A 22,121-nucleotide genomic window follows, 5' to 3' on the forward strand; every position below is an offset into this window, starting at 1 on the left:
AGTAGATGAGTGTGCAAAGTAGAAATACTGGGGTGCAAAGGAGCTAAATAAATAAATACAGTAGGGGAAGAGGTAGTTGTTTGGGCTATTTATAGATGGGCTATGTACAGGTGCAGTGATCTGTGAGCTGCTCTGACAGCTGGTGCTTAAAGCTAGTGAGGGAGATAAGTGTTTCAGAGATTTTTGTAGTTCGTTCCAGTCAATGGCAGCAGAGAACTGGAAGGAAAGGCGACCAAAGGAGGAATTTGCTTTGGGGGTGACCAGAGAGATATACCTGCTGGAACGCGTGCTACGGGTGGGTGCTGCTATGGTGACCAGCGAGCAGAGATAAGGCGGGACTTTACCTAGCAGGGTCTTGTAGATGACCTGGAGCCAGTGGGTTTGGCGATGAGTATGAAGCGAGGGCCAGCCAACGAGAGCGTACAGGTCGCAGTGGTGGGTAGTATATGGGGCTTTGGTGACAAAACGGATGGCACTGTGATAGACTACATCCAATTTGTTGAGTAGAGTGTTGGAGGCTATTTTGTAAATGACATCGCCGAAGTCGAGGATCGGTAAGATGGTCAGTTTTACGAGGGTATGTTTGGCAGCGTGAGTGAAGGACTCTTTGTTGCGAAATAGGAAGCCAATTCTCGATTTAACTTTGGATTGGAGATGTTTTATGTGAGTCTGGAAGGAGAGTTTACAGTCTAACCAGACACCTAGGTATTTGTAGTTGTCCACATATTCTAAGTCAGAACCGTCCAGAGTAGTGATGAGAGCGGGCAGGTGCAGGCAGCGATCGGTTGAAGAGCATGCATTTTAGTTTTACTTGTATTTAAGAGCAGTTGGAGGCCACGGAAGGAGAGTTGTATGGCATTGAAGCTCATCTGGAGGGTTGTTAATACAGTGTCCAAGGAAGGGCCAGAAGTATACAGAATGGTGTCGTCTGCGTAGAGGTGGATCAGAGACTCACCAGTAGCAAGAGCGACATCATTGATGTATACAGAGAAGAGTCGGCCCAAGAATTGAACCCTGTGGCACCCCCATAGAGACTGCCAGAGGCCCGGACAACAGGCCCTCCGATTTGACACACTGAACTCTATCAGAGAAGTAGTTGGTGAACCAGGCGAGGCAATCATTTGAGAAACCAAGGCTGTTGAGTCTGCCGATGAGGATGTGGTGATTGACAGATTCGAAAGCCTTGGCCAGGTCAATGAATACGGCTGCACAGTATTGTTTCTTATCGATGGCGGTTAAGATATCGTTTAGGACCTTGAGCGTGGCTGAGGTGCACCCATGACCAGCTCTGAAACCATATTTCATAGAGAAGGTACGGTGGGATTCGAAATGGTCGGTGATCTGTTTGTTAACTTGGCTTTCGAAGACCTTAGAAAGGCAGGGTAGGATAAATATAGGTCTGTAGCAGTTTGGGTCAAGATTGTCCCCCCCCTTTGAAGAGGGGGATGACCGCAGCTGCTTTCCAATCTTTGGGAATCTCAGACGACACGGAAGAGAGGTTGAACAGGCTAGTAATAGGGGTTGCAACAATTTCGGCAGATAATTTTAGAAAGGGTCCAGATTGTCTAGCCCGGCTGATTTTTGGGGGTCCAGATTTTGCAGCTCTTTCAGAACATCAGCTGACTGGATTTGGGAGAAGGAGAAATGGGGAAGGCTTGGGCGAGTTGCTGTGGGGGGGTGCAGTGCTGTTGACCGGGGTAGGGGTAGCCAGGTGGAAAGCATGGCCAGCCGTAGAAAAATGCTTATTGAAATTCTCAATTAAAGTGGATTTATTGGTGGTGACAGTTTCCTATCCTCAGTGCAGTGGGCAGCTGGGAGGATGTGCTCTTATTCTCCATGGACTTTACAATTTCCCACAACTTTTTTGAGTTTGTTGCAGGACGCACATTTCTGCTGGAAAAAGCTAGCCTTGGCTTTTCTAACTGCCTGTGTATATTGGTTTCTAACTTCCCTGAAAAGTAGTATTTCACGGAGGCTGTTCGATGCTAATGCAGAACGCCACAGGATGTTTTTGTGTTGGTTGAGGGCAGTCAGGTCTGGAGAGAACCAAGGGCTGTATCTGTTCCTGGTTCTAAATTTCTTGAATGGGGCATGCTTATTTAAGATGGTGAGGAAGGCATTTTTAAAGAATAACCAGGCATCCTCTACTGACGGGATGAGCTCAATATCCTTCCAGGATACCCGGGCCAGGTCGATTAGAAAGGCCTGCTCACTGAAGTGTTTCAGGTAGCGTTTGATAGTGATGAGTGGAGGTCGTTTGACCGCTGACCCATTACGGATGCAGGCAGTGATTGCTGAGTTGGTCATGTTTATGGATTTGGGGTTGTGCCTGGTAGGTTCCTTGATGATTTGTGTGAGATTGAGGGCATCTAGCTTAGATTGTAGAACGGCCGGGGTGTTAAGCATGTCACAGTTTAGGTCACCTAGCAGCACGAGCTCTGAAGATAGATGGGGGGCAATCAGTTCACATATGGTATCCAGAGCACAGCTGTGAGCTGAGGGGGGTCTATAACAAGCGGCAACGGTGAGAGACTTGTTTTCAGAGGTGGATTTTTAAAAGTAGAAGTTCAAATTGTTTGGGTACAGACCTGGATAGTAGGACAGAACTCTGCAGGCTATCTCTGCAGTAGATTGTAACACCGCTCCCTTTCGCTGTTCTATCCTGTCTGAAAATGTTGTAGTTAGGGATGGAGATTTCAGAGTTATTGGTGGTCTTCCTAAGCCAGGATTCAGACACGGCTAAGACATCCGTGTTGGAAGAGTGTGCTAAAGCGGTGAATAAAACAAACTTAGGGAGGAAGCTTCTAATGTTAACATGCATGAAACCAAGGCTTTTACGGTTACAGAAGACATCAAAAGAGAGCGCCTGGGGAATAGGAGTGGAGCTAGGCACTGCAGGTCCTGGATTCACCTCTACATCGCCAGAGGAACAGAGGAGGAGAAGGATAAGGGTACGGCTAAAAGCTATGAGAATTGGTCGTCTAGGACGTCCGGAACAGAGTAAAAGGAGCAGGTTTCTGGGGGCGATAAAATAGATTCAAGGCATAATGTACAGACAAAGGTATGGTAGAATGTGAATACAGTGGAGGTAAACCTAGGCATAGAGTGATGATGACAGAGATTTTCTCTAGAAACGTCATTGAAACCAGGTGATGTCAATGCATGTGTGGGTGGTGGAACTGAGAGGTTGGATAAGGTATAATGAGCAGGGCTAGAGGTTCTACAGTGAAATAAGCCAATAAACACTAACCAGAACAGCAATGGACAAGGCATATTTACATTAAGGCGAGGCATGCTTAGCCAAGTGATCATAAGGGTCCAGATAGTAGTGAGGTTGGTTGGGGTCACGACGATTCAGACAACTAGCCGAGCCATGGGTAGCAAGCTAGCAGAAGATGGAGGTCGGTTTTTAGCCACCCCGTGCGTTTTTGTTGGAGTTCCGTGTGGTAGAGGGGACCATTCCAATTGTCAAAATAGTTATAGTGGACATATAACAGACACATCTCAACATCAACTGTTCAGAGGAGACTGTGTGAATCAGGCCTTCATGGTCGAATTGCTGCAATGAAACCACTACTAAAGGACACCAATAAGACGAAGAGACTTGCTTGGGCCAAGAAACACAAGCAATGGACATTAGACCAGAGGAAATCTGTTATTTTGTCTGAGTCCAAATGTGAGATTTTTGGTTCCAACCGCAGTGTCTTTGTGAGACGCCGAGTAGGTGCACGGATGATCTCTGCATGTTGTGTTCCCACCGTGAAGGATGGAGGTGTGGGGGTGCTTTGCTGGTGACGCTGTCTGTGATTGATTTAAATTCAAGGCACACATAACCAGCATGGCTACCACAGCATTCTGCAGCGATACCCCATCCCATCTGGTTTGGGCTTAGTCCCACTATCATTTGTTTTTCAAAAGGACCATGACACAAAACACACCTCCAGCCTGTGTAAAGGCTTTGGTATCCTGTTCTGTTAGGCTGTTAGCCCCACCAAGCCCCTCTGTGTGACCCAACCACACCTGTGTTCAAAAAGTGTTTGATTTTTTATTTGAATTAATTCAGCTGCACTTGATTGAGATTACCTGATGTAATGGGACCAATGGTATAGTCCCAAAAGTGCAATCCCTGCCCTATCTGGCACTCCAGAGAGTCTCAATCAAACACTAAACGTTTTGGAAAGTAAACGGTAACATTAGAACCCAGGTCTGGACCCAGCAGGAGAGGCATGAACATCAGAGCAGAGCACAATGTCGGCTTCTCCCCAGGCTTCTCTCCAGACTCAACACTGCATTCCTCCAGTGACAGAGTCCAGTCCTCTGTCTATATGGGGATGAATGTTAAGAGTGAGTATGGGTCTGCGGTGGTTATGGTTATCCTATGGCTGAGCTTCCGGGGTGTCCTGCTGCCACTAGGGACAGTAGAGAGCTAAAATGTTTCACCCATTCAAGAAAATGCGTGTTGTTGTATTGGGTGTAGGAGACATGTTTCTCTAAGTATTTCCACAACTAATTGGTTTCAATGCTTTGTATTTCAATCTACATATTAGAATATAACTGATAATTATCTAAAAATAAATTCCCACGTTGGGTCTCCAAGGTAGGTAGTGTTGGTCAGATGGAATCTCTTATTGCGGTTAATGCTGTTATTAGTGTATAGTAGACTACAGACAAACGTATGGCTGTCTCACCTGCCGTGTTACTTAGCAGTGAGTGTGTTGGTGTGCCCAGACCAGATGAGCTCACCACGGAGGGCGAGGGAAGAGTCCAAACCTGCCACCTCTAATAAACTGATCTGACGTCACACCTGGGTTCAAGTAGGATGTGTTTGGACACTGCTACTGCAGTGTTGGGTTGGTGACATCATTTATTGGCTGAGGAATCAAAGTAATTGTCTGTCTCCCTGTGTGTGTGTACCCTCGGTGTAAATCTGCATGTCTGAACTTGTATCCTCTCTATCCCTCTGACTACACGATCTCATTCACTTTCTGTGATCTCACACACACACACACACACACACACACACACACACACACACACACACACACACACACACACACACACACACTACTGCTCTTTTGGATTCTCTAGGGATGGACGGCAATAGTTTTTACCATAATGGTACGGTTAGTCAGATGGACAATCCCATGACTGGAGCTCCATAATCGCCAATTTCAGATTCTCTCTGCCCCTCTCACCTTCCGTCTCTCTCTCTTAGCCTCTCTATCTCCCTTTCCTTTGCTCGCTCGCTAGCTCTCTCTCTCTCTGCTCCTTCGTTTTGTCACCACTGAGAGATGAGTGGAATTTATCATCTAGCTGAGACTGTAATTTTGTCTTCTCATCTCTCTCTCTCGCCCTCCCCTTGCTCTGTAGCGTCCCACTGCTGCCTTGTCACTGGGCCAAGGGAACACAGCAGCACATTCTCAGTACTTCCACTCTACAGTATATACCTTTCTCTGAGTCTGTCTGCAGGAGATAGAGGGACACCCAGCCTCTCGGGTCCAATCTGTGAGCATAGCCATGGGGCCTAGCTCATTTCTTGCCTGTAATCAGATTAGCAGGTACTGAGCAGCTTTAGTTAGGCTGCACTGGAGGAAGGCAGGGGATGTCTGTTTAGTATTAGCCGTTAGCCAGTTTGCTATTAGCGTTACTGCTGGAGACTAGAGGGGAGCTGTTTAGAGACTCTGCTCCACTCTGACTGCACAGAGAGAACCAACGCTGCACTGCAGCCTCTACCACGCGCTACTACTGCTGATCGGGGATCAGCTCCCTCACTCTCCTCTTTCTCTCCCTGTCCCTCTTTCTCTAACGCTACCTGACTCTGGGTCCTCCCTCCCTTCTCCTTCTGCCTCTCTCTCTCTCTGTGCTGAGTGCAGCTCGTCCCGGGGCACCGACTGACTGCGTTTTTTGTTTCTCTGCATCACCTTGCAGTCAGTTGCCTGCCTGCGGGTCGGACCTCAGCGCTTCTCTCTTTCCAGCTCTCTTTCTCTATCCCTCTCTTCTATCTGTCCTCTGTACCTACCTGGTCTTGCAAGAATGTATCGGAACGCAAACCCGTGGATCTCAAACTACCTGAGCCATGTCAAGTTCTGCAGACAAGGTAAGATGGAGCTGGTGCTGAGGATAGGGCTTTGGGTCTGGGACTGAGGATGTGGCTTTGGGTCTGGGACTGAGGATGGGGCTTTGGGTCTGGGACTGAGGATGGGGCTTTGGGTCTGGGGATAGGAGGAGGATGAGGAAAGTGAGGCAAATTGTCTCTTAACTGGCCCCGTTTACAGTTGTCCTTGCGCTGTCTGCAGCTGTAGCCTCCAAGGACGTAACAGTTGATAAGGGACTCTCTCTGACTGCAGGAGGAGGGAGAGTTATTTCTGGGCTCTACTTTCTGTCTCCAGTTTATTTGGACAGTTATGTCAGAGATATTATGTTTTCTTGTGTGTAGTTAGTTGCACATGCCTGAGTGTGTTTGCGTCAGACTGTGTGACAAGAACTCTGAGTGTGTGTGTGTGGCCTATGTTTCTCATTCTCACAATTGTACACAATTCCCACTCTCAGTAATCCGTCCAGAGAGTGGAACTGGGTGTTGAGTGGTGGTTCTGCTTGGTTAACTGGCTGAGAATTCACAACAGGTGTTCCTGGTGCCCCAACACCATTGGTTCCCAGCCATTACAACCCAGTAGAAGATCCTGTATCCCAAATGGCACCCTATTCCCTGCATAGTGCACGTTTGGCCTATGGTCAAAAGCAGTAGGGAATAGGGTGCATTTGGGACACAACTGGGGTCTGGAGGGTTGATGTGTGTGTTATTAGCATAACTTTGACACACAGCAGTGTCCAGACCAATACTTAGCCATCAGTCATTTGATCAGCATTTGACTACTAGCGCACCGCTAACGAGTCCACCATGGCTAATAAAGGTTCAATTTATTGTCTTGATTGGCATACAGTATTAGTATCTACCGTAGGCTAAGGGGTTTAAGGCTTTGATTGGCTCAGGCTCACCTGACTTAGCTACCGCTCCTAGTATTTATAAATCTCAAGTAAACCCTTCCCTTACTTTATCTCTGATGCTGGGGGAGGTCTGTCTCTCTCTGTGTGTGTGTGTGTGTGTGTGTGTGTGGTAGAAGATGGGGGTAGTAAGAGTTGTGATGTAAGTGATCCCGTCGTTGTTTTAGTGACATTTCTTTTTGGGCTCTCTCTAGTTCGGGGCTGCTCTGCTCAGGGTAATCCCCTCTAAACAGGGACATATGCTCTTGAATGGTCATTTCTGCACACACTTAATTGATCAGCCCCATGTGGTTTTATTGCCTTCTCCAAGTATTAGTACTTGTGTATAGAACCTGTAGTAACTTACTCGGAACAGTAAAAGGTAATTTCGCCCTCATAGTGACATACAGTATGTTTATCATGAAACAAACCACTGCTAGAGCATCCAGGATTAGACCCCTTCATTGATGAATGAAAGCACTTGATCCCCATGTTTCACTTTACGACAGGGGCATCAAACTCAATCAGCACACTGGCCATATTGAAAAAATACAACACATTTTTGGGCCAGACATGGCCTATGTTTGTTTTTACAAAACACTTATGTACAGCTGGCTCAAACTGTCTGTTTTATTAGAGGGGGGGGGGGGGGAAATGGCCTTTTTATAATGTCCACTTATGTACATAGGATGCTCTATATGGCATTTTAACATATTACAACCAGATAAATAATTTGTCCACCCTAATCAAAAAGTGTTTTAATAACTGTAAATAACAAAAACACAGCTACGTTGTAACCTCTTTTCTTTGCATTGCGTGGATCACCACTGTGGTGGACTGCAGCATTGCTGTATGGTGCACTCACAATGTCTTAGGCCTAGTTGAGTAGTCAGCCTAGGCTACTGCTTTAATGTTGCTGTAATAGGCTTATGTTTTATTTTATTTATTTTTTTGCAGGTTTTGTTTTTTGGTTATTCATTGGCAAGCTTTAGAAACTGAAGACCAGGCTGCAACATTTTAGTAGCCTGGCTAGGACTGTGGCATGTGCCTGGACACTATCCCTCTGCTGTGCGCTGTAAATGGGACACATGAAAGCAGCATACCACCCTGCATCCCGCTGCTGACTTGCCTCTGAAGCTAAGCAGTTTTGGATGGGAGACCAGATGCTGCTGGAAGCTGTGTTGGAGGGCCAGTAGGACGCACTTTTTCCTCTATTAAAAATAATGTATCCCAATGCCTAAAATCAGTGATTAGGGACATTGCCCTGTGTAGGGTGCTGTCTTTCAGATGGGATGTTAAATGGGTGTCCTGACTCTCTGTGGTCACTGAAGATCCCAGGGCACTTATCGTAAGAGTAGGGGTGTTAAACCCGGTGTCGTGGCTACATTCCTAATCTGGTTCTCATACCCGTCATGGCCACCTAATCATCCCCAGCTTCCAATTGGCTCATTCATACCCTGTGACTATTCCCCAGTTCGTTGCTATAAGGGTGCTCTGTCAAGTTACCTGGTAACACGAAAGCAGTGCAATTGATGTTGAATTCACCGACACAAATGCATCATGCTGTAACTTCATAAAGTAAATGACTCCGCTGTTGACTCATTTATACTCGCTTGTGTGTCCTATTGTCCTTTAGTAGTAATTTATACCCACACGTAAATCCTTTCTCTTCTAACTTATTGACAACCAAGATTACATTTTCTGTAGGCTACAGCAATGACCCATTGGAACCCAAACTTTGCATGGACGTTTCGCTTACAACACGTTTAAACTTTCGGTCCGGTAGAAGATGCCATTTAGTGATGACATGATACAGCGCACTGGATGGGTCTGGGAGGAGGGGTATGTGTGGCAATGTTGGCAGTGCTTACTGTGACTTGTAGTGCAGTGCATCGTGGGCGGTATGGAAGCGGGCCAAGAATGACTTGACGAACCCAAATCATTGTGCGGGACGGATAGAAATGTGTCACGGATTCGGCCCGCGGGCCTTGTGTTTGACACATGCTTTTAATAGCTCAGTCTACATGTGTGACGGTGTGAAGAATGTTTCACGTTCTTTTAACACCAAAGGGTTTGGGACATCTGTGATCATTGTAGTGGTTTTATGCCTGTGTGTGGAACGTGTAATGCAGGAAGCACCCTCCTTTCTGTAAGGGTTCCTCTGCTCTATTGCGTAGGGCTGCTTCTGATCGGATGGTCCTCCATTCCCCCTGTAGGGCTCAACGTGTTGACTCATCCAGCACCTTTAGCACTATGCCCTCAACAGCTACGTGTTGTTTTGCGCTACAGGGATACTGGGATACAAAGGCTAATCCCCGATCTGTTTGTGCCGTCTTGCCCATTCCTATGGTCGTTACCAAGCTTTGTCAATGACCGCAGGAGTTGGCTATTCAGCACGAACACCAGAAACCAGGCTAACTGTGTGGTAGGCAGTAAGGACAAATATCTACATTAGTCCATTTGAATTCTCTTGCCTACATTGATAGACAAGATTAGTGGAGGTGTACCTACATAAATTGTTGTTTTCCTTCTCTATCACTCTATCCCTGTCACTTTATCAGCTGGTAAGATGACCTGTAGGCTACGATGTAAGGAGGGTGGCTAAGGCCTGAGCTAGTATGTGTTTACCGGATACTCCCCAGCTGAAATAATACTAGTCTCGTACCAAAACACATCTAGGCGTAGGGACTCTTCTCCTCCCTTCTCAAATGATGTTTTCCCAAAGCGGGGGGATTTTAAACATCATCCAAATATCCTTAATATGGACTAACAGATCTGGAATGGCGGGTGGTTTCGGGGGGTTAGGGGTGGGGGCTGGCAGGCAAAGTGGAAACACATGTGTTCTCTCTCTGTCCCACAGAGTGAGGGAGTCAGTCAGTCCAGCCCTAGTCCGCGGTCAGTAGGGTCATATTCATTAGGGCACAATAAAGCAAAACCTTGTGCAACGGAAACAAAACAAGTATTTCTTATTGTTCAGGTAGTGTTTCAGTCAGTTTTCTTCCATTTGGTACCCAGTGAATATGAAAGAGAAAAGGAGAGCCGCACACTCTAGGAGCTCAGATGCAATAATTGAATAACCTAATAACGTTGATATACCCTGATGAAGACTGCTTGTCTGTCGAAACGTTGGTTATTAAATGATTTCGTCTGCGCTCCAGGAGTGTGAGGCTCTCCTTTTTTTTAATTTTTCAAGTGTTCTACTCCGCTAGCCAGCACCTCGTCTAAACGCGTGCGTTTCTTTCACCTCCAGATTCACCCAGTGAATATGACCCAGGGAACAGTGTTGTGGGAACGTTCAGATCCAGATATGTTAGAGACACATGTTTGTTCTACTTGACATGTTAATGAACCATGTCAGGTCTATTTGTGGCGTTTTCTATCGGCAACGTTCCACAGCGTTGAACCTAGTGAACAGCTGCTCTAACCAACCACACTGAGGTCTAGAACTCTACAAAGCATTGAGCGCTCTTTAAAAGGGCACGGTAACATCCAGCACCCACTTTTATATTAGGCTTTTACTTTGCAGTAATAAGGGTTGGTTTTTCCTGAGGATGGTGTGCCGTTTACTTCACAATAGCTACCCATTTTATAATCGGCCTGCTAATAGACTGGGCGTTAACGGTCACTGTTTTATGTCAAGGAAAATTCACGACCGGTCTTGATGGCCGTGCTACTGCAACATTGACATTAAACAGTTTTCTATGCCTAAGATTTTGTGTTGGACACATTCATGTCTGCTGCTGTCATCGTAGGAACTCTGAGGGTTGTGTGTTTTTTATTAGGGCAGAGCTTGACAACGGTCTTCGCATCGCTGCTAGCTGAGCATAATGTGGTGTGATGACAAGCTAGAAAAGGCTCATCGGTCACCGGTGTGTGAGGGTTAGTCACCCATGTTTTTACATTTTAGAGTTGCTTATATCGCTCCTCTGTATTCTGCCTCTCCGAGAGAGGCTTCTACTGGATGGAATTGGTCTCACTGGCGCTGCCACACACGCGCGCACTTGCGCAGAGACACACTAAACACACACTACATGCACACAGACGACCTTGACGTGTGATCAGACTTTAAAGCGTGCGTCCGTCTCAACGAAACGCAATCAATCCTCTATTGCCTTGAGCTGTGAGCTCCATAGCAACAAGCCACTTCAGATGGATCCATAGTGCAATTTACAGTGTGTCCTGTGAGACCACTGTCTGAACTGTCACCTGGTTTCTTCAAATAAACACCATTCTTCCCTCCAAATGCCACCAAGTAGTGCACTATAAAGGGCCGTTTGAGACCCACGCCGTTACATTGTTCTCACTGTTACAACCTTAAGGCTGCACATCTTTTATTGTTCAACATGATTCAATAAAAGGTTTTTGTTTTCCAATTTATTCACATTTATTAATTTCTATCCCCAGTGGTGCGGTAAGTCTACTTGATTAATGTGCTTCGTGCCGAGTCATCCTCATCCTTTTAGAAGCCTCTCATACACTCTGCCTTCCACTGTGTTTTTGTTCATTTAAAAACTGTGCAATTAGTTTGGTCATTCCAAATTGCCTGTCAACTCTTCTCTCACGCAACTGATGAAGATTGTGTTTGTGGTTTCTCTCCTTCTGTAGGACTTGGGAGTGAGACCCCCATCAAACTTGGAAACGCAAGACTTCTACAGAAGACGGCTCTCGGGTAAGATGTTCTTGTCACAGATATCATCAGTATTTGTGTACTGTATCTGTTCTGTGTATGGTACCATTGCACTTCTATTAGTCTCTTCAGCCTGTGTGTGTGTGTGTGTGTGTGTGTGTGTGTGTGTGTGTGTGTGTGTGTGTGTGTGTGTGTGTGTGTGTGTGTGTGTGTGTGTGTGTGTGTGTGTGTGTGTGTGTGTGTTATACTGCAGCAGGCCTGTTGGGACAGTGTCCAAACGAAGTGAGAAAGTGAAGGATAAGGTCACTAGTGTGAACGCCACTGCAGCATTAGTGTGATTGCGTTGTGTCAACGTTTTGGCTTGGTGTCAAGTACTCCACCCTCCAACATTCATGACTCCACAGCTCTGCATACAGCATCCATCCAGACCTATACGTTTACAGTATGAGTACAGTATATGTTTAGTTCTATACGTTTACAGTATATGTTTAGTTCTATATGTTTACAGTACGAGTACAGTATATGTTTACAGTTCTATATGTTTACAGTATGAGAGTACAGTATACGTTTACAGCTCTATACGTCTACTCATTCTATGTATAAGAGGGTGATTTAGTTGTCCATTTGAATTCATAGTTAAGGAATGATCAATTGTAGGCTACCCCCAAATAAGGTATATTTGTCATAATTTACTCAAATGATGAATTACTTAAGAATGGGTGTGTTGTGTGTTCTTAGCCCTGTAATAAGCTAGATCCCAACGGTCCCTTCCCTCAGATACTCTAGTGGTATATTTCATACCAGAACTGGTTTGTGGTGAAGATGTCCAACCCACTCCATTAAACAGCCCTCAGGATATTTTTCAAGAATGTTCTTTTCCCACTGTAATGCTTTGCTAACAGCTCTGTGTGGCATATTGTAGATTTGAGTCTGTGAATAGACCAACAGATTCTACGACCTTGATGTGATTATTCTACACTGAACACAAATATACATATTTTACTGAGTTACAGATAAGAAAATCGGTCAATTGAATTCATTTCATTAGGCCCTAATCTATGGATTTCACATGACTGGGAATACAGCTATGCATCTGTTGGTTACAGATACCTTTAACACAAAAAGAGACGGCGTGTGGATCAGATAACCAGTCAGTATCTGGTGTGACCAACATTTGCCTCATGCAGCATGGCACATCTCCTTCGCGTAGAGTTGACCAGGCTATTGAATGTGGCCTGTGGAATGTTGTCCCACTCCTCTTCAATGGCTGTGCTAAGTTGCTGGATATTGGTGGAAACTGGAACACGCTGTCTGGGGATCACACAGGCCATGGAAAAAACTGGGACAATTTCAGCTTCCAGAAATTGTGTACAGGTCCTTGCGACCTGGGGCTGTGCATTATCATGCTGAAGCATGAGGTGATGGCGGCAGACAAATTGCACGACAATGGGCCTCGGGATCTCGTAACAGTATCTGTGTGCATTATATTGCCATAGATGATAAAATGCACTTGTGTTTGTTGTCCGTAGCTTATGCCTGCCCATACCATACCTTAACCCCACCGCCACCATGGGGCACTCTGTTCACAATGTTGACATCAGCAAACCACTCGCCCACACGACCCCATACTTCTCCAGCTTGGCCATCGAAGGTGAGCATTTTCCCACTGCAGTCAGGTCAAGACCCTGGTGAGGATGATGAGCACACAGATGAGCTTCCCTGAGATGGTTTGACAGTTTGTGCAGAAATTCTTCGCTTGTGCAAACCCACAGTTTCATCAGCTGTCCGTGTGGCTGGTCTGACGATCCCACAGGTGAACAAGCCAGATGTGGAGGTCCTGGGCTGGCGTGATTACGCGTTGTTTGGACGTACTGTCAAATTCTCTAAAATGACGTTGGAGGAAACTTAATGTAATGTTCATTTTTCTACCATATCTGGCAACAGCTCTAGTGAACATTCCTGTAGTCAGCATGCCAATTGCACTCTCCTTCAACTTGATATCTGTGGCATTGTGTTGTATGACAAAACTGCACATTTTAGAGGGGCTTTTATTGTCCCCAGCACAAGGTGCACCTGTGTAATGATAATGTTGTTTAATCAGCTTCTTGATATGCCACACCTGTCAGGTGGATGGATTATCTTGGCAAAGGAGAAATGCTCACTAACAGGGATGTAAACAAATTTGTGCACAACATTTGAGAGAAATATGATTTTTGTGCATGTGGAACATTTGTATATTTTATTTCAGCTCATGTAACATGGGACCATCATTGTTGCGTGTATTTTTGTTCAGTATAATAATAAAAATGAATGCACAAACTTTTGATAAAGAATTTCTCATTTTAGCTGATAGTATGAGCAACTTGGACCAGGATTCACTGGTCGCTATTTAGATTCTTAAATGTTTCAAAAATAATCTCACTTCCGAAGATGCTAAACATTTTTACATTTGGATCCCCTTATAACCTCTGAGAATTAGTGAATGGGGGGGAAAAATCGCTAATGCATATCGGAAATCTTATTATATAGATAGTTTGACTTTCTTTGCTAGGTAGCGCTAGTCGCCTGTACCTCTTCACTGTTGACGTTGAGACTGGTGTTTTGCGGGTACTATTTAATGAAGCTGCCAGTTGAGGACTTGTGAGGCGTCTGTTTCTCAAACTAGAGACACTAATGTACTTGTCCTCTTGCTCTGTTGTGCACCGGGGCCTCCCACTTCTGTTTCCAGCTACAATAGTCATTTACAACATTAACTGGTTAGTGCCAGTTTGCGCTGTTCTGTAAAGGGAGTAGTACACAGCGTTGTACGAGATCTTCAGTTTCTTGGCAATTTCTCGCATGGAATAGCCTTCATTTCTCAGAACAAGCATAGGCTGACGAGTTTCAAAAGAAAATAATTGGTTTCTGGCCATTTTGAGCCTGCAATCGAAGCCACAAATGCTGATGCTCCAGATACTCCTAAAAAAGGCCAGTTTTATTGCTTCTTTAATTAGCATGAGTTTTCAGCTGTGCTAACATAATTGCAAAATGTTTTCTAATAATCAATTAGCCTTTTAAAATGCTTAACTTGGATTAGCTAACACAATGTGCCATTGGAACACAGGAGTGATGGTTGCTGATGATGGGCTGCCGTACGCCTATGTAGATATTCTGTAAAAAAAAATATATATGTTTCCAGCTAAGTCATTTACAACATTAACAATGTCTACACTGTAATTCTGATCAATTTGATATTATTTTAATAGACCAAAAATGTGCTTTTCTTTCAAAAACAAGGACATTTGTAAGTGACCCCAAACTTTTGAACGGTAGTGTACAAATAAATATATGGATGAGCAATGACAGTGGCATAGGCAAGATGCAATAGATGGTATAAAATACAGTATATACATATGAGTAATGCAAGATATGTAAATATTATTAACCTCTACCGCTTCTCTCTCCCGGATCCGGGATACTCCTCATCAAAAAAGCTGACTAGCATAGCCTAGCCTAACGCGACAGGGATATAATATAATTTTCATGAAATCACAAGTCCAATACAGCAAATGAAAGATAAACATCTTGTGAATCCAGCCATCATTTCCGATTTTTAAAATGTTTTACAGCGAAAACACAATATGTATTTCTATTAGCTAACCACAATAGCAAAAGACTCAACCGCATATTTTCACAATTTTTCTACTGCATAGGTAGCTATCACAAAACCGACCAAATAGAGATATAATTAGTCACTAACCAAGAAACAACTTCGTCAGATGACAGTCTTATAACATGTTATACAATACATTTGTTTTGTTCGAAAATGTGCATATTTGAGGTATAAATCATAGTTTTACATTGCAGCTACCATCAAAAATATCACCAAAGCAGCCAGAATAATTACAGAGAGCAATGTGAAATACCTAAATACTCATCATAAAACATTTATGAAAAATACATGGTGTACAGCAAATGAAAGATAAACATCTTGTGAATCCAGCCAATATTTCCGATTTTTTAAAAAAGTGTTTTACAGCGAAAACACAATATAGCATTATATTAGCTTACCACAATAGCCAAACACACAAATGCATTTATTAGCAGCAAAAGGTAGCGATCGCAAAAACCAGCAAAAGATATAAAATTAATCACTAACCTTGACCAACTTCATTAGATGACATTCTTATAACATCAGGTTATACAATACACTTATGTTTTGTTCGAAAATGTGCATATTTAGAGCTGCAATTTAGAGCCATGGTTATACATTGTGAATATGTAGCATCGATTCACCAGAATGTCCGGAGCTATTTTGGACACTCACCTAATCTGACCAAAGAACTCATCATAAACTTTACTAAAAAATACATGTTGGACAGCAAATGAAAGATACACTGGTTCTTAATGCAACCGCCGTGTTAGATTTAAAAAAATAACTTTACCATAACAAACAGCTTACGTTATAGCGAGACAGCGCCCGCCAAAACGGCGGATAATAGGACTCAAAATTTTACACAGAAATACGAAATAACATCATAAATTGTTCTTACTTTTGCTGAGCTTCCATCAGAATCTTGAACAAGGAGTCCTTGGTCAAGAATAAATCGTTGTTTGGTTTTAGAATGTCCTTTTCTCCTGTCGAATTCGTGCCACAATTCTAGCCAATGTTGATGACGTTCACAATTTCTCTCGACGCAGAGAACGGAAAACTCCAAGTCCCAATAAACGTTAAATAATCTGATAAAACTCGGTTGAAAAAACATACTTTACGATGTTATTATCACATGTATCAAATAAAATCATAGCCGGAGATATTAGCCGTGTATACCGAACGCTTATCATATTAAGACAATATGGAGGTGCTTCCCGCGCCTAGGTAGAGAAAGGAAATTCTGGACACGTCACTCCAAAAGCTCTTGTTCGACCTCAGATCAAGCTAGACACCCCATTCCACCTTCCACTGCCTGTTGACATCTAGTGGAAGGCGTATGCAGTGCATGCATATCCATAAATATAAGGCAATTCAATAGGCAGGCCCTGAAACAGAGCCTCGTTTTCAGATTTTTCACTTCCTGTCTGGAAGTTTGCTGCCAAATGAGTTCTGTTTTACTCACAGATATAATTCAAACAGTTTTAGAAACTTGAGTGTTTTCTATCCAATAGTAATAATAATATGCATATTGTATGATCTAGAATAGAGTACGAGGCCGTTTAAATTGGGCACGATTGAAAACAGCGCCCCCTATTAAGAAGTTTTAAAGTGGCATTATTAAAGTGACTCGTGATCAATTTATCAAAGTGGCCAATGATTTCAAGTCTGTATGTAGGCTGCAGCCTCTGTGTTAGTGATGGCTGTTTAACAGTCTGATGGCCTTGAGATAGAAGCTGTTTTTCAGTCTCCTGGGATGCCACCAGAGTATAATCAGATTATTCATTTCTCCTTACTGAAACGTAACCTGCTCTGACTGAGTTATTCAGTTTTTATTTCTGCCCCCTCTGCAGCTTCCAGAAAGAGTTTTCGTTCGAAGGGAAGGACGACCCAGCCAAGAACACCAAGGATATAGATGTCAAGCTCTTGGCAAAACTCCCCAAAGGTGACTCGGTGGTTTGAGCGTGCTGTGCTGCATGAAACACATGACTATCTGACAAAGTCTGCATCCAAAATGGCACCCTATTGCTTTTCATAGTGCAGTACTTTTGATCCGGAGCCATTGGGATGCGTTCTCTGACAGACTTCCCAGGGTTATGGGGCTGAGGGAAGTAGTTTCTATTGTGCGACTGTGTTGGTTGGAAGGTTTGTTTGATGGCACTTGTTGCCTTGATGAGGTTCAGTTAGAGATAATATTGTGGGGTTTTACGGGAACAGCGTGTGTGTGTGTGTGAGGGCTAGGAGGGGATGGTGTGTGTAGTCCTGGGGGGTGGTGTTTGTGTTTGGTTCAAATGGGGGAACTGGAGTTTGAAGACTCTTGACAGGAGCAGTAACCCTCTGGTAAAAGTAGGGATGCACCGATATTACATTTTTGGCCGACACCAATATCCAATATTTTCCTTGCCAGAAAAACCGATACCGATAACCGTTATTAAAAATTTTAGCAGCCTTTTTAAGCATTCTAGCACAGTTAAATAGTTGAAACACACACACACACACACACACACTGACCAAAAGGTTATTTTGTTGGCGTTTGTTTTACTGGTAATGGGGACATACGTAATCAAAATCTATTTATTTCACTTACTTGCTGTGCTGTTTTGTTGTTAATTAGTTCAGTGGTTTCATTCTCTACCAGGATTTCATCATGCATGTCAAGCAGTGAAGTTTCAGCTCAGTCTGTCCATTGCCTCTCTTCCTCGGTGCGCACTGTCACTGTCTGTTTCCATCGTGTCCAGCTGTGTCTGTAACATTTCACGTAAAACCCTGTTTCTTGTCTGCATTGAAGAGGTGGTCCTTGTACCTAGCGTTGAGCATGGTGGCGCCACAGTAAAGAGGCTCAGAGAGAATGCCACCGATTCGCTTGTTCACAACCTCTTGTAGAGTACTTTTGCAAGTTTTAACACCACAGTCTGTGTCGGCAGTTTTGTTGAGCAGGCGTTTCAAAGCCATGACAGAGGGTATCACGTCTGCTGCAGACACAGTTGAGCTTATTTCTCCAGTCAGTTGTTTGAATGGGAGCTAGGAGTATTCATGTTTCAAACCTCCACCTTTATCCTCCAAACATAACGATGGTCATTATGGCTAAACAGTTCTATTTTTGTTTCATCAGACCAGAGGACATTTCTCCAAAAAGTACAATCTTTGTCCCCATGTGCAGTTGCAAACCGTAGTCTGGCTTTTTTATGGAGGTTTTGGAGCAGTGGCTTCTTCCTTGCTGAGCGGCCTTTTAGGTTATGTCGATATAGGACTCGTTTTACTGTGGATATAGATACTTTCGTACCTGTTTCCTCCAGCATCTTCACAAGGTCCTTTGTTGTTCTGGGATTGATTTGCACTTTTCGCACCAAAGCACATTCATCTCTAGGAGACAGAATGCGTCTCCTTCCTGAGCGGTATGACGGCTGCATGGTCCCATGGTGTTTATACTTGCGTGCTATTGTTTGTACAGATGAACGTGGTACCTTCATGCGTTTGGAAATTGCTCCTAAGGATGACCCAGACTTGTGGAGGTCTACAATTTTTTTTCTGAGGTCTTGACTGATTTCTTTTGATTTTCCGATGATGTCACGCAAAGAGGCACTGAGTTTGAAGGTAGCCCTTGAAATACATCCACAGGTACACCTCCAATTGACTCAAATGATGTCAATTAGCCTATCAGAAGCTTCTAAAGCCATAATGTTACGAATCCCTTTTGACCGGCAGTCTAAGGGTGATGGTAACGAGACCCGTAACATAACTCATGCAAATTATAGTAGTGAAAAAGTAACAGTGAGAACGAAATAACCACAGACAACTAAATTACCGTCAAACACTCATGGTTTATTTGGTAAACACACGGTAAAGGGGGGGGCAAGAAAAGGGGCTGAGCTGGACCCAAGGAAAGAAACAAATATCCAAAAACACCCCTAAGCTAGTCTACCTGCTTCAACAACAGCTAGCTAACTAACCAAAAATACAGTGGGTGGTCCGCCCAGTTCTAACTAGTGTTCTTAGACAAAGTATTCCTACGGGTAGTGTATGCCCATGGGCGACTTGTCTTGGTACCCCCTTTTCCCACCATCAAACAAACAGTCAAACACCATAACAATACTCACAGGGTAATGGACAAAGTGACATGTAGTTGCAAAACACAAGAGATCTAGAGAGAGATGGCATTGACAGAGAGATTGCATGACAGAGAGATCGAGCTCAACAACTGACAGGATTTTTAAACCAAGGGAAAGGGGATGTGATGGGGTATGAGAAAAGGAGTAGGTGTCTTCTGATTAGGGAGGAATTTTCTGGAAATTTCCAAGCTGTTTAAAGGCACAGTCAACTTAGTGTATGTAAACTTCTGACCCACTGGAATTGTGATACAGTGAATTATAAAAGTTTAATCTGTCTGTAAACAATTGTTGGAAAATGTACTTGTCATGCACAAGGTAGATGTCCTAACCGACTTGCCAAAACTAAAGTTTGTTAACAAGAAGTTTGTGGAGTGGTTAAAAAACGACTCCAAGCTAAGTGTATGTAAACTTCCGACTTCAACTGCATGTATGTATAACCACTTCCTATGCTCGGTCAATTAGTCAGTTGCAGTTTGGACTTCATATCTTTTATTGTTGAGGCGAGGTGCAGATTTTGTCAGTTCCTTGTGAATGTCTCTCTCAGCGATTTGTCACTGTGTTGTAGAGAACAGAGTAGCTGGAGGAATCGTCACCTCATTATAGTTCAAAAACAAGACCCACAAACAAACAGATCTATTCTTGCTCTAGATGTGAAAGTAGCCTGGTCCCAGATCTGTTTAAACTCTACATTCAACTCTGTTGGATAATGAGCTCAAACTATCCAACCTCATCTGCTGTGATGCCTTTCTCCTATCATGACTACTGAATTGGGAATTGATTGATAACTCTCACATTTTTCCTCTTGTACCTAACTTTGTTTTCATCCATCCAGTTTCAGAATTGAGGAAGCGTTTTGAAAGCATCAGCCCAAGCACTAGCTGGGAAATGAACAGGTACGACTACGACATTCAGCTCCTTCAACCATGTAATGAAGCAAGCAGTTATTGTAGTGGTGACTGTGATGAATAACAACGTGTGTGTGTGTCCTCAGCATATGGCCATTCAAACGGGTGTTCTGTCATGTCAGTCAGTGTGTCTGACTCTGTGTGTAGGAAAGAGAGGATTGCCCGGCGGTTGGAGGGTATAGAAAGTGAGGTGCAGCCCGCCATATTACCCAGGTGCCCCGGCCTAGTGACCAATCGGCTGCTAGAGGAAGACACACCCCGTTACACACGTGCCTCGGACACCTGTGACCCCTGTGTCGGTGAGGATCACTAAACCGCACACATTGTACCTAGTGTTCAGCTACTTGCACGACCCACAGAATCACAGAACTTGAGCATTGCTAGAGCTCCATATAGTATAAAATTATCCAAACCCGACCCACGCTTTTGGATATGAGCTTGGTCATTTGAAAGACATGCATTGAATTCATGCATTATATACACTGAGTGTACAAAACATTAGGAACACCTTACAAATATTGTTGCGCCACCTTTTGCCCTCAGAACATCCTAAATTTGTCAATTCAAAATTTGTCAAGATATGAAAGTGTTGAACTAATGCTGCTAGCTATTGTATTATCATAATATTTTGTAAACTGTGTATTACTTGTGTAGATTTGGTCTAAAGATTTTGTCTCCGTCTATCCCCTGCCACAGTGCAGTGTTACAGTAGGGAGGACCTGGAGAGTCCAGAGATGATGACCCATCAGCAGGTCACTGCTCCAGAGAGGCAGTCCAGAGCCCGGAGCCGGCCTGAGGGCCAGACCGTCCCAACTGAACCCATTTACAGCTCTGACTCCGCAGGTACCGACCTGGACTCCAAGGCAGATCGGATTGCTCGCTACAAGGCGGAACGGCGTCGGCAGCTGGCCGAGCGCTACGGTATGTCTCTGGACCAGGAACCAGACGCCACAACCGATCACTTCTCCTCCCGATCTGGCTCCGCCCGTGGTCGCAAGGAGTCTGACACCTCTTCGGTGAGGCAGCAGGGCTACTCAAATGTCAAGCCACGCCCCAGGGCGGAGTCTGTGGGGGATGAACCCTCATACACCTCAGGCAGCTCCAGGGTGGGGAGAGTGGCCCCCCAGCCACAAGGCTCCGGCGAGCCTGGCCAGGGGCGACCCAGGGTGGACTCGTTCACGGAGAGGGAGAGGGTGATGAACCTGGAGAACCAGCGCAGGGCGGGGCAGCAGGAGAGGAACATCAGTGCCCTCGAGCCGCCGCTTCCCTCTTCAGCCAGCTACATGGATGTGACGTCATCGTCGCCCACCTCGGCCAAGGTGCCCGTCGCTAACGACTACACCATCACAGGGGTGCCCCCCAGCTCGCCCAAGACGACCCGGAAGTCCTCGCTGCCCTCCCCCAAACAGGGGGTGTCCCCTGGGGACCTGTTCATAGAGCAGCAGGCCCACAACATCCTCGGCAGACAGGGGTGAGTGGACCGACCTACTACACTGTCTAGTCCTCTTTCTCTTCCTATTGTTAAGGTTCTCTCTCTGTACAGTATCTTTCCCCTTACTGTAAATAAAACAGATGGAGAGAAGGAGAGGGATCATTGGTCTCTCCCTCTCACACGCACTCAGTCTCCTTGATCCCTTTAACAGAACTCTCACAAGGTCGTACTCTTGGCAGGAACATTATCTGCGTCCAAATGGCACCCTATTCCCTATATAGTGCACTTCTTTTGACCAGGTCAAAAGTAGTGCAGTAAATACGGCACAGGGTACCATTTGGGATGCACACAATAATTTATAGCATAGAGGAAGAGCAATCTGTGCATGCAGCAGCAGGCTCAGTCAATCCAACAGGGTATACACACAGCTGAAGTC

General features: G+C 44.6%; 1 protein-coding gene across 20 annotated transcripts in view; it reads left to right on the forward strand.

Annotated features, from left to right (window-relative positions):
• svila (supervillin a) overlaps nt 1-22,121 on the forward strand; it is a 136,646-nt gene that overhangs the window by 70,905 nt on the left and 43,620 nt on the right. For 6 of the 20 annotated variants that reach the window (XM_071415163.1, XM_071415170.1, XM_071415171.1 and 3 more), the window contains exons 1-6: nt 5,482-6,097; nt 11,587-11,650; nt 17,093-17,184; nt 20,181-20,241; nt 20,401-20,552; nt 20,950-21,724. In XM_071415163.1, the coding sequence (XP_071271264.1) occupies nt 6,034-6,097; nt 11,587-11,650; nt 17,093-17,184; nt 20,181-20,241; nt 20,401-20,552; nt 20,950-21,724 (1,208 nt within the window). In that variant the 5' untranslated portion in view covers nt 5,482-6,033. Of the gene's footprint in view, nt 1-5,480; nt 6,098-11,586; nt 11,651-17,092; nt 17,185-20,180; nt 20,242-20,375; nt 20,553-20,949; nt 21,725-22,121 lie in introns of those variants that run through there. The other 14 variants (XM_071415165.1, XM_071415173.1, XM_071415174.1 and 11 more) reach the window with 6 other exon arrangements.

This window comes from Salvelinus alpinus, chromosome 8 (genome assembly GCF_045679555.1).
Source record: "Salvelinus alpinus chromosome 8, SLU_Salpinus.1, whole genome shotgun sequence".
NCBI classification, from domain to species: domain Eukaryota; kingdom Metazoa; phylum Chordata; class Actinopteri; order Salmoniformes; family Salmonidae; genus Salvelinus; species Salvelinus alpinus.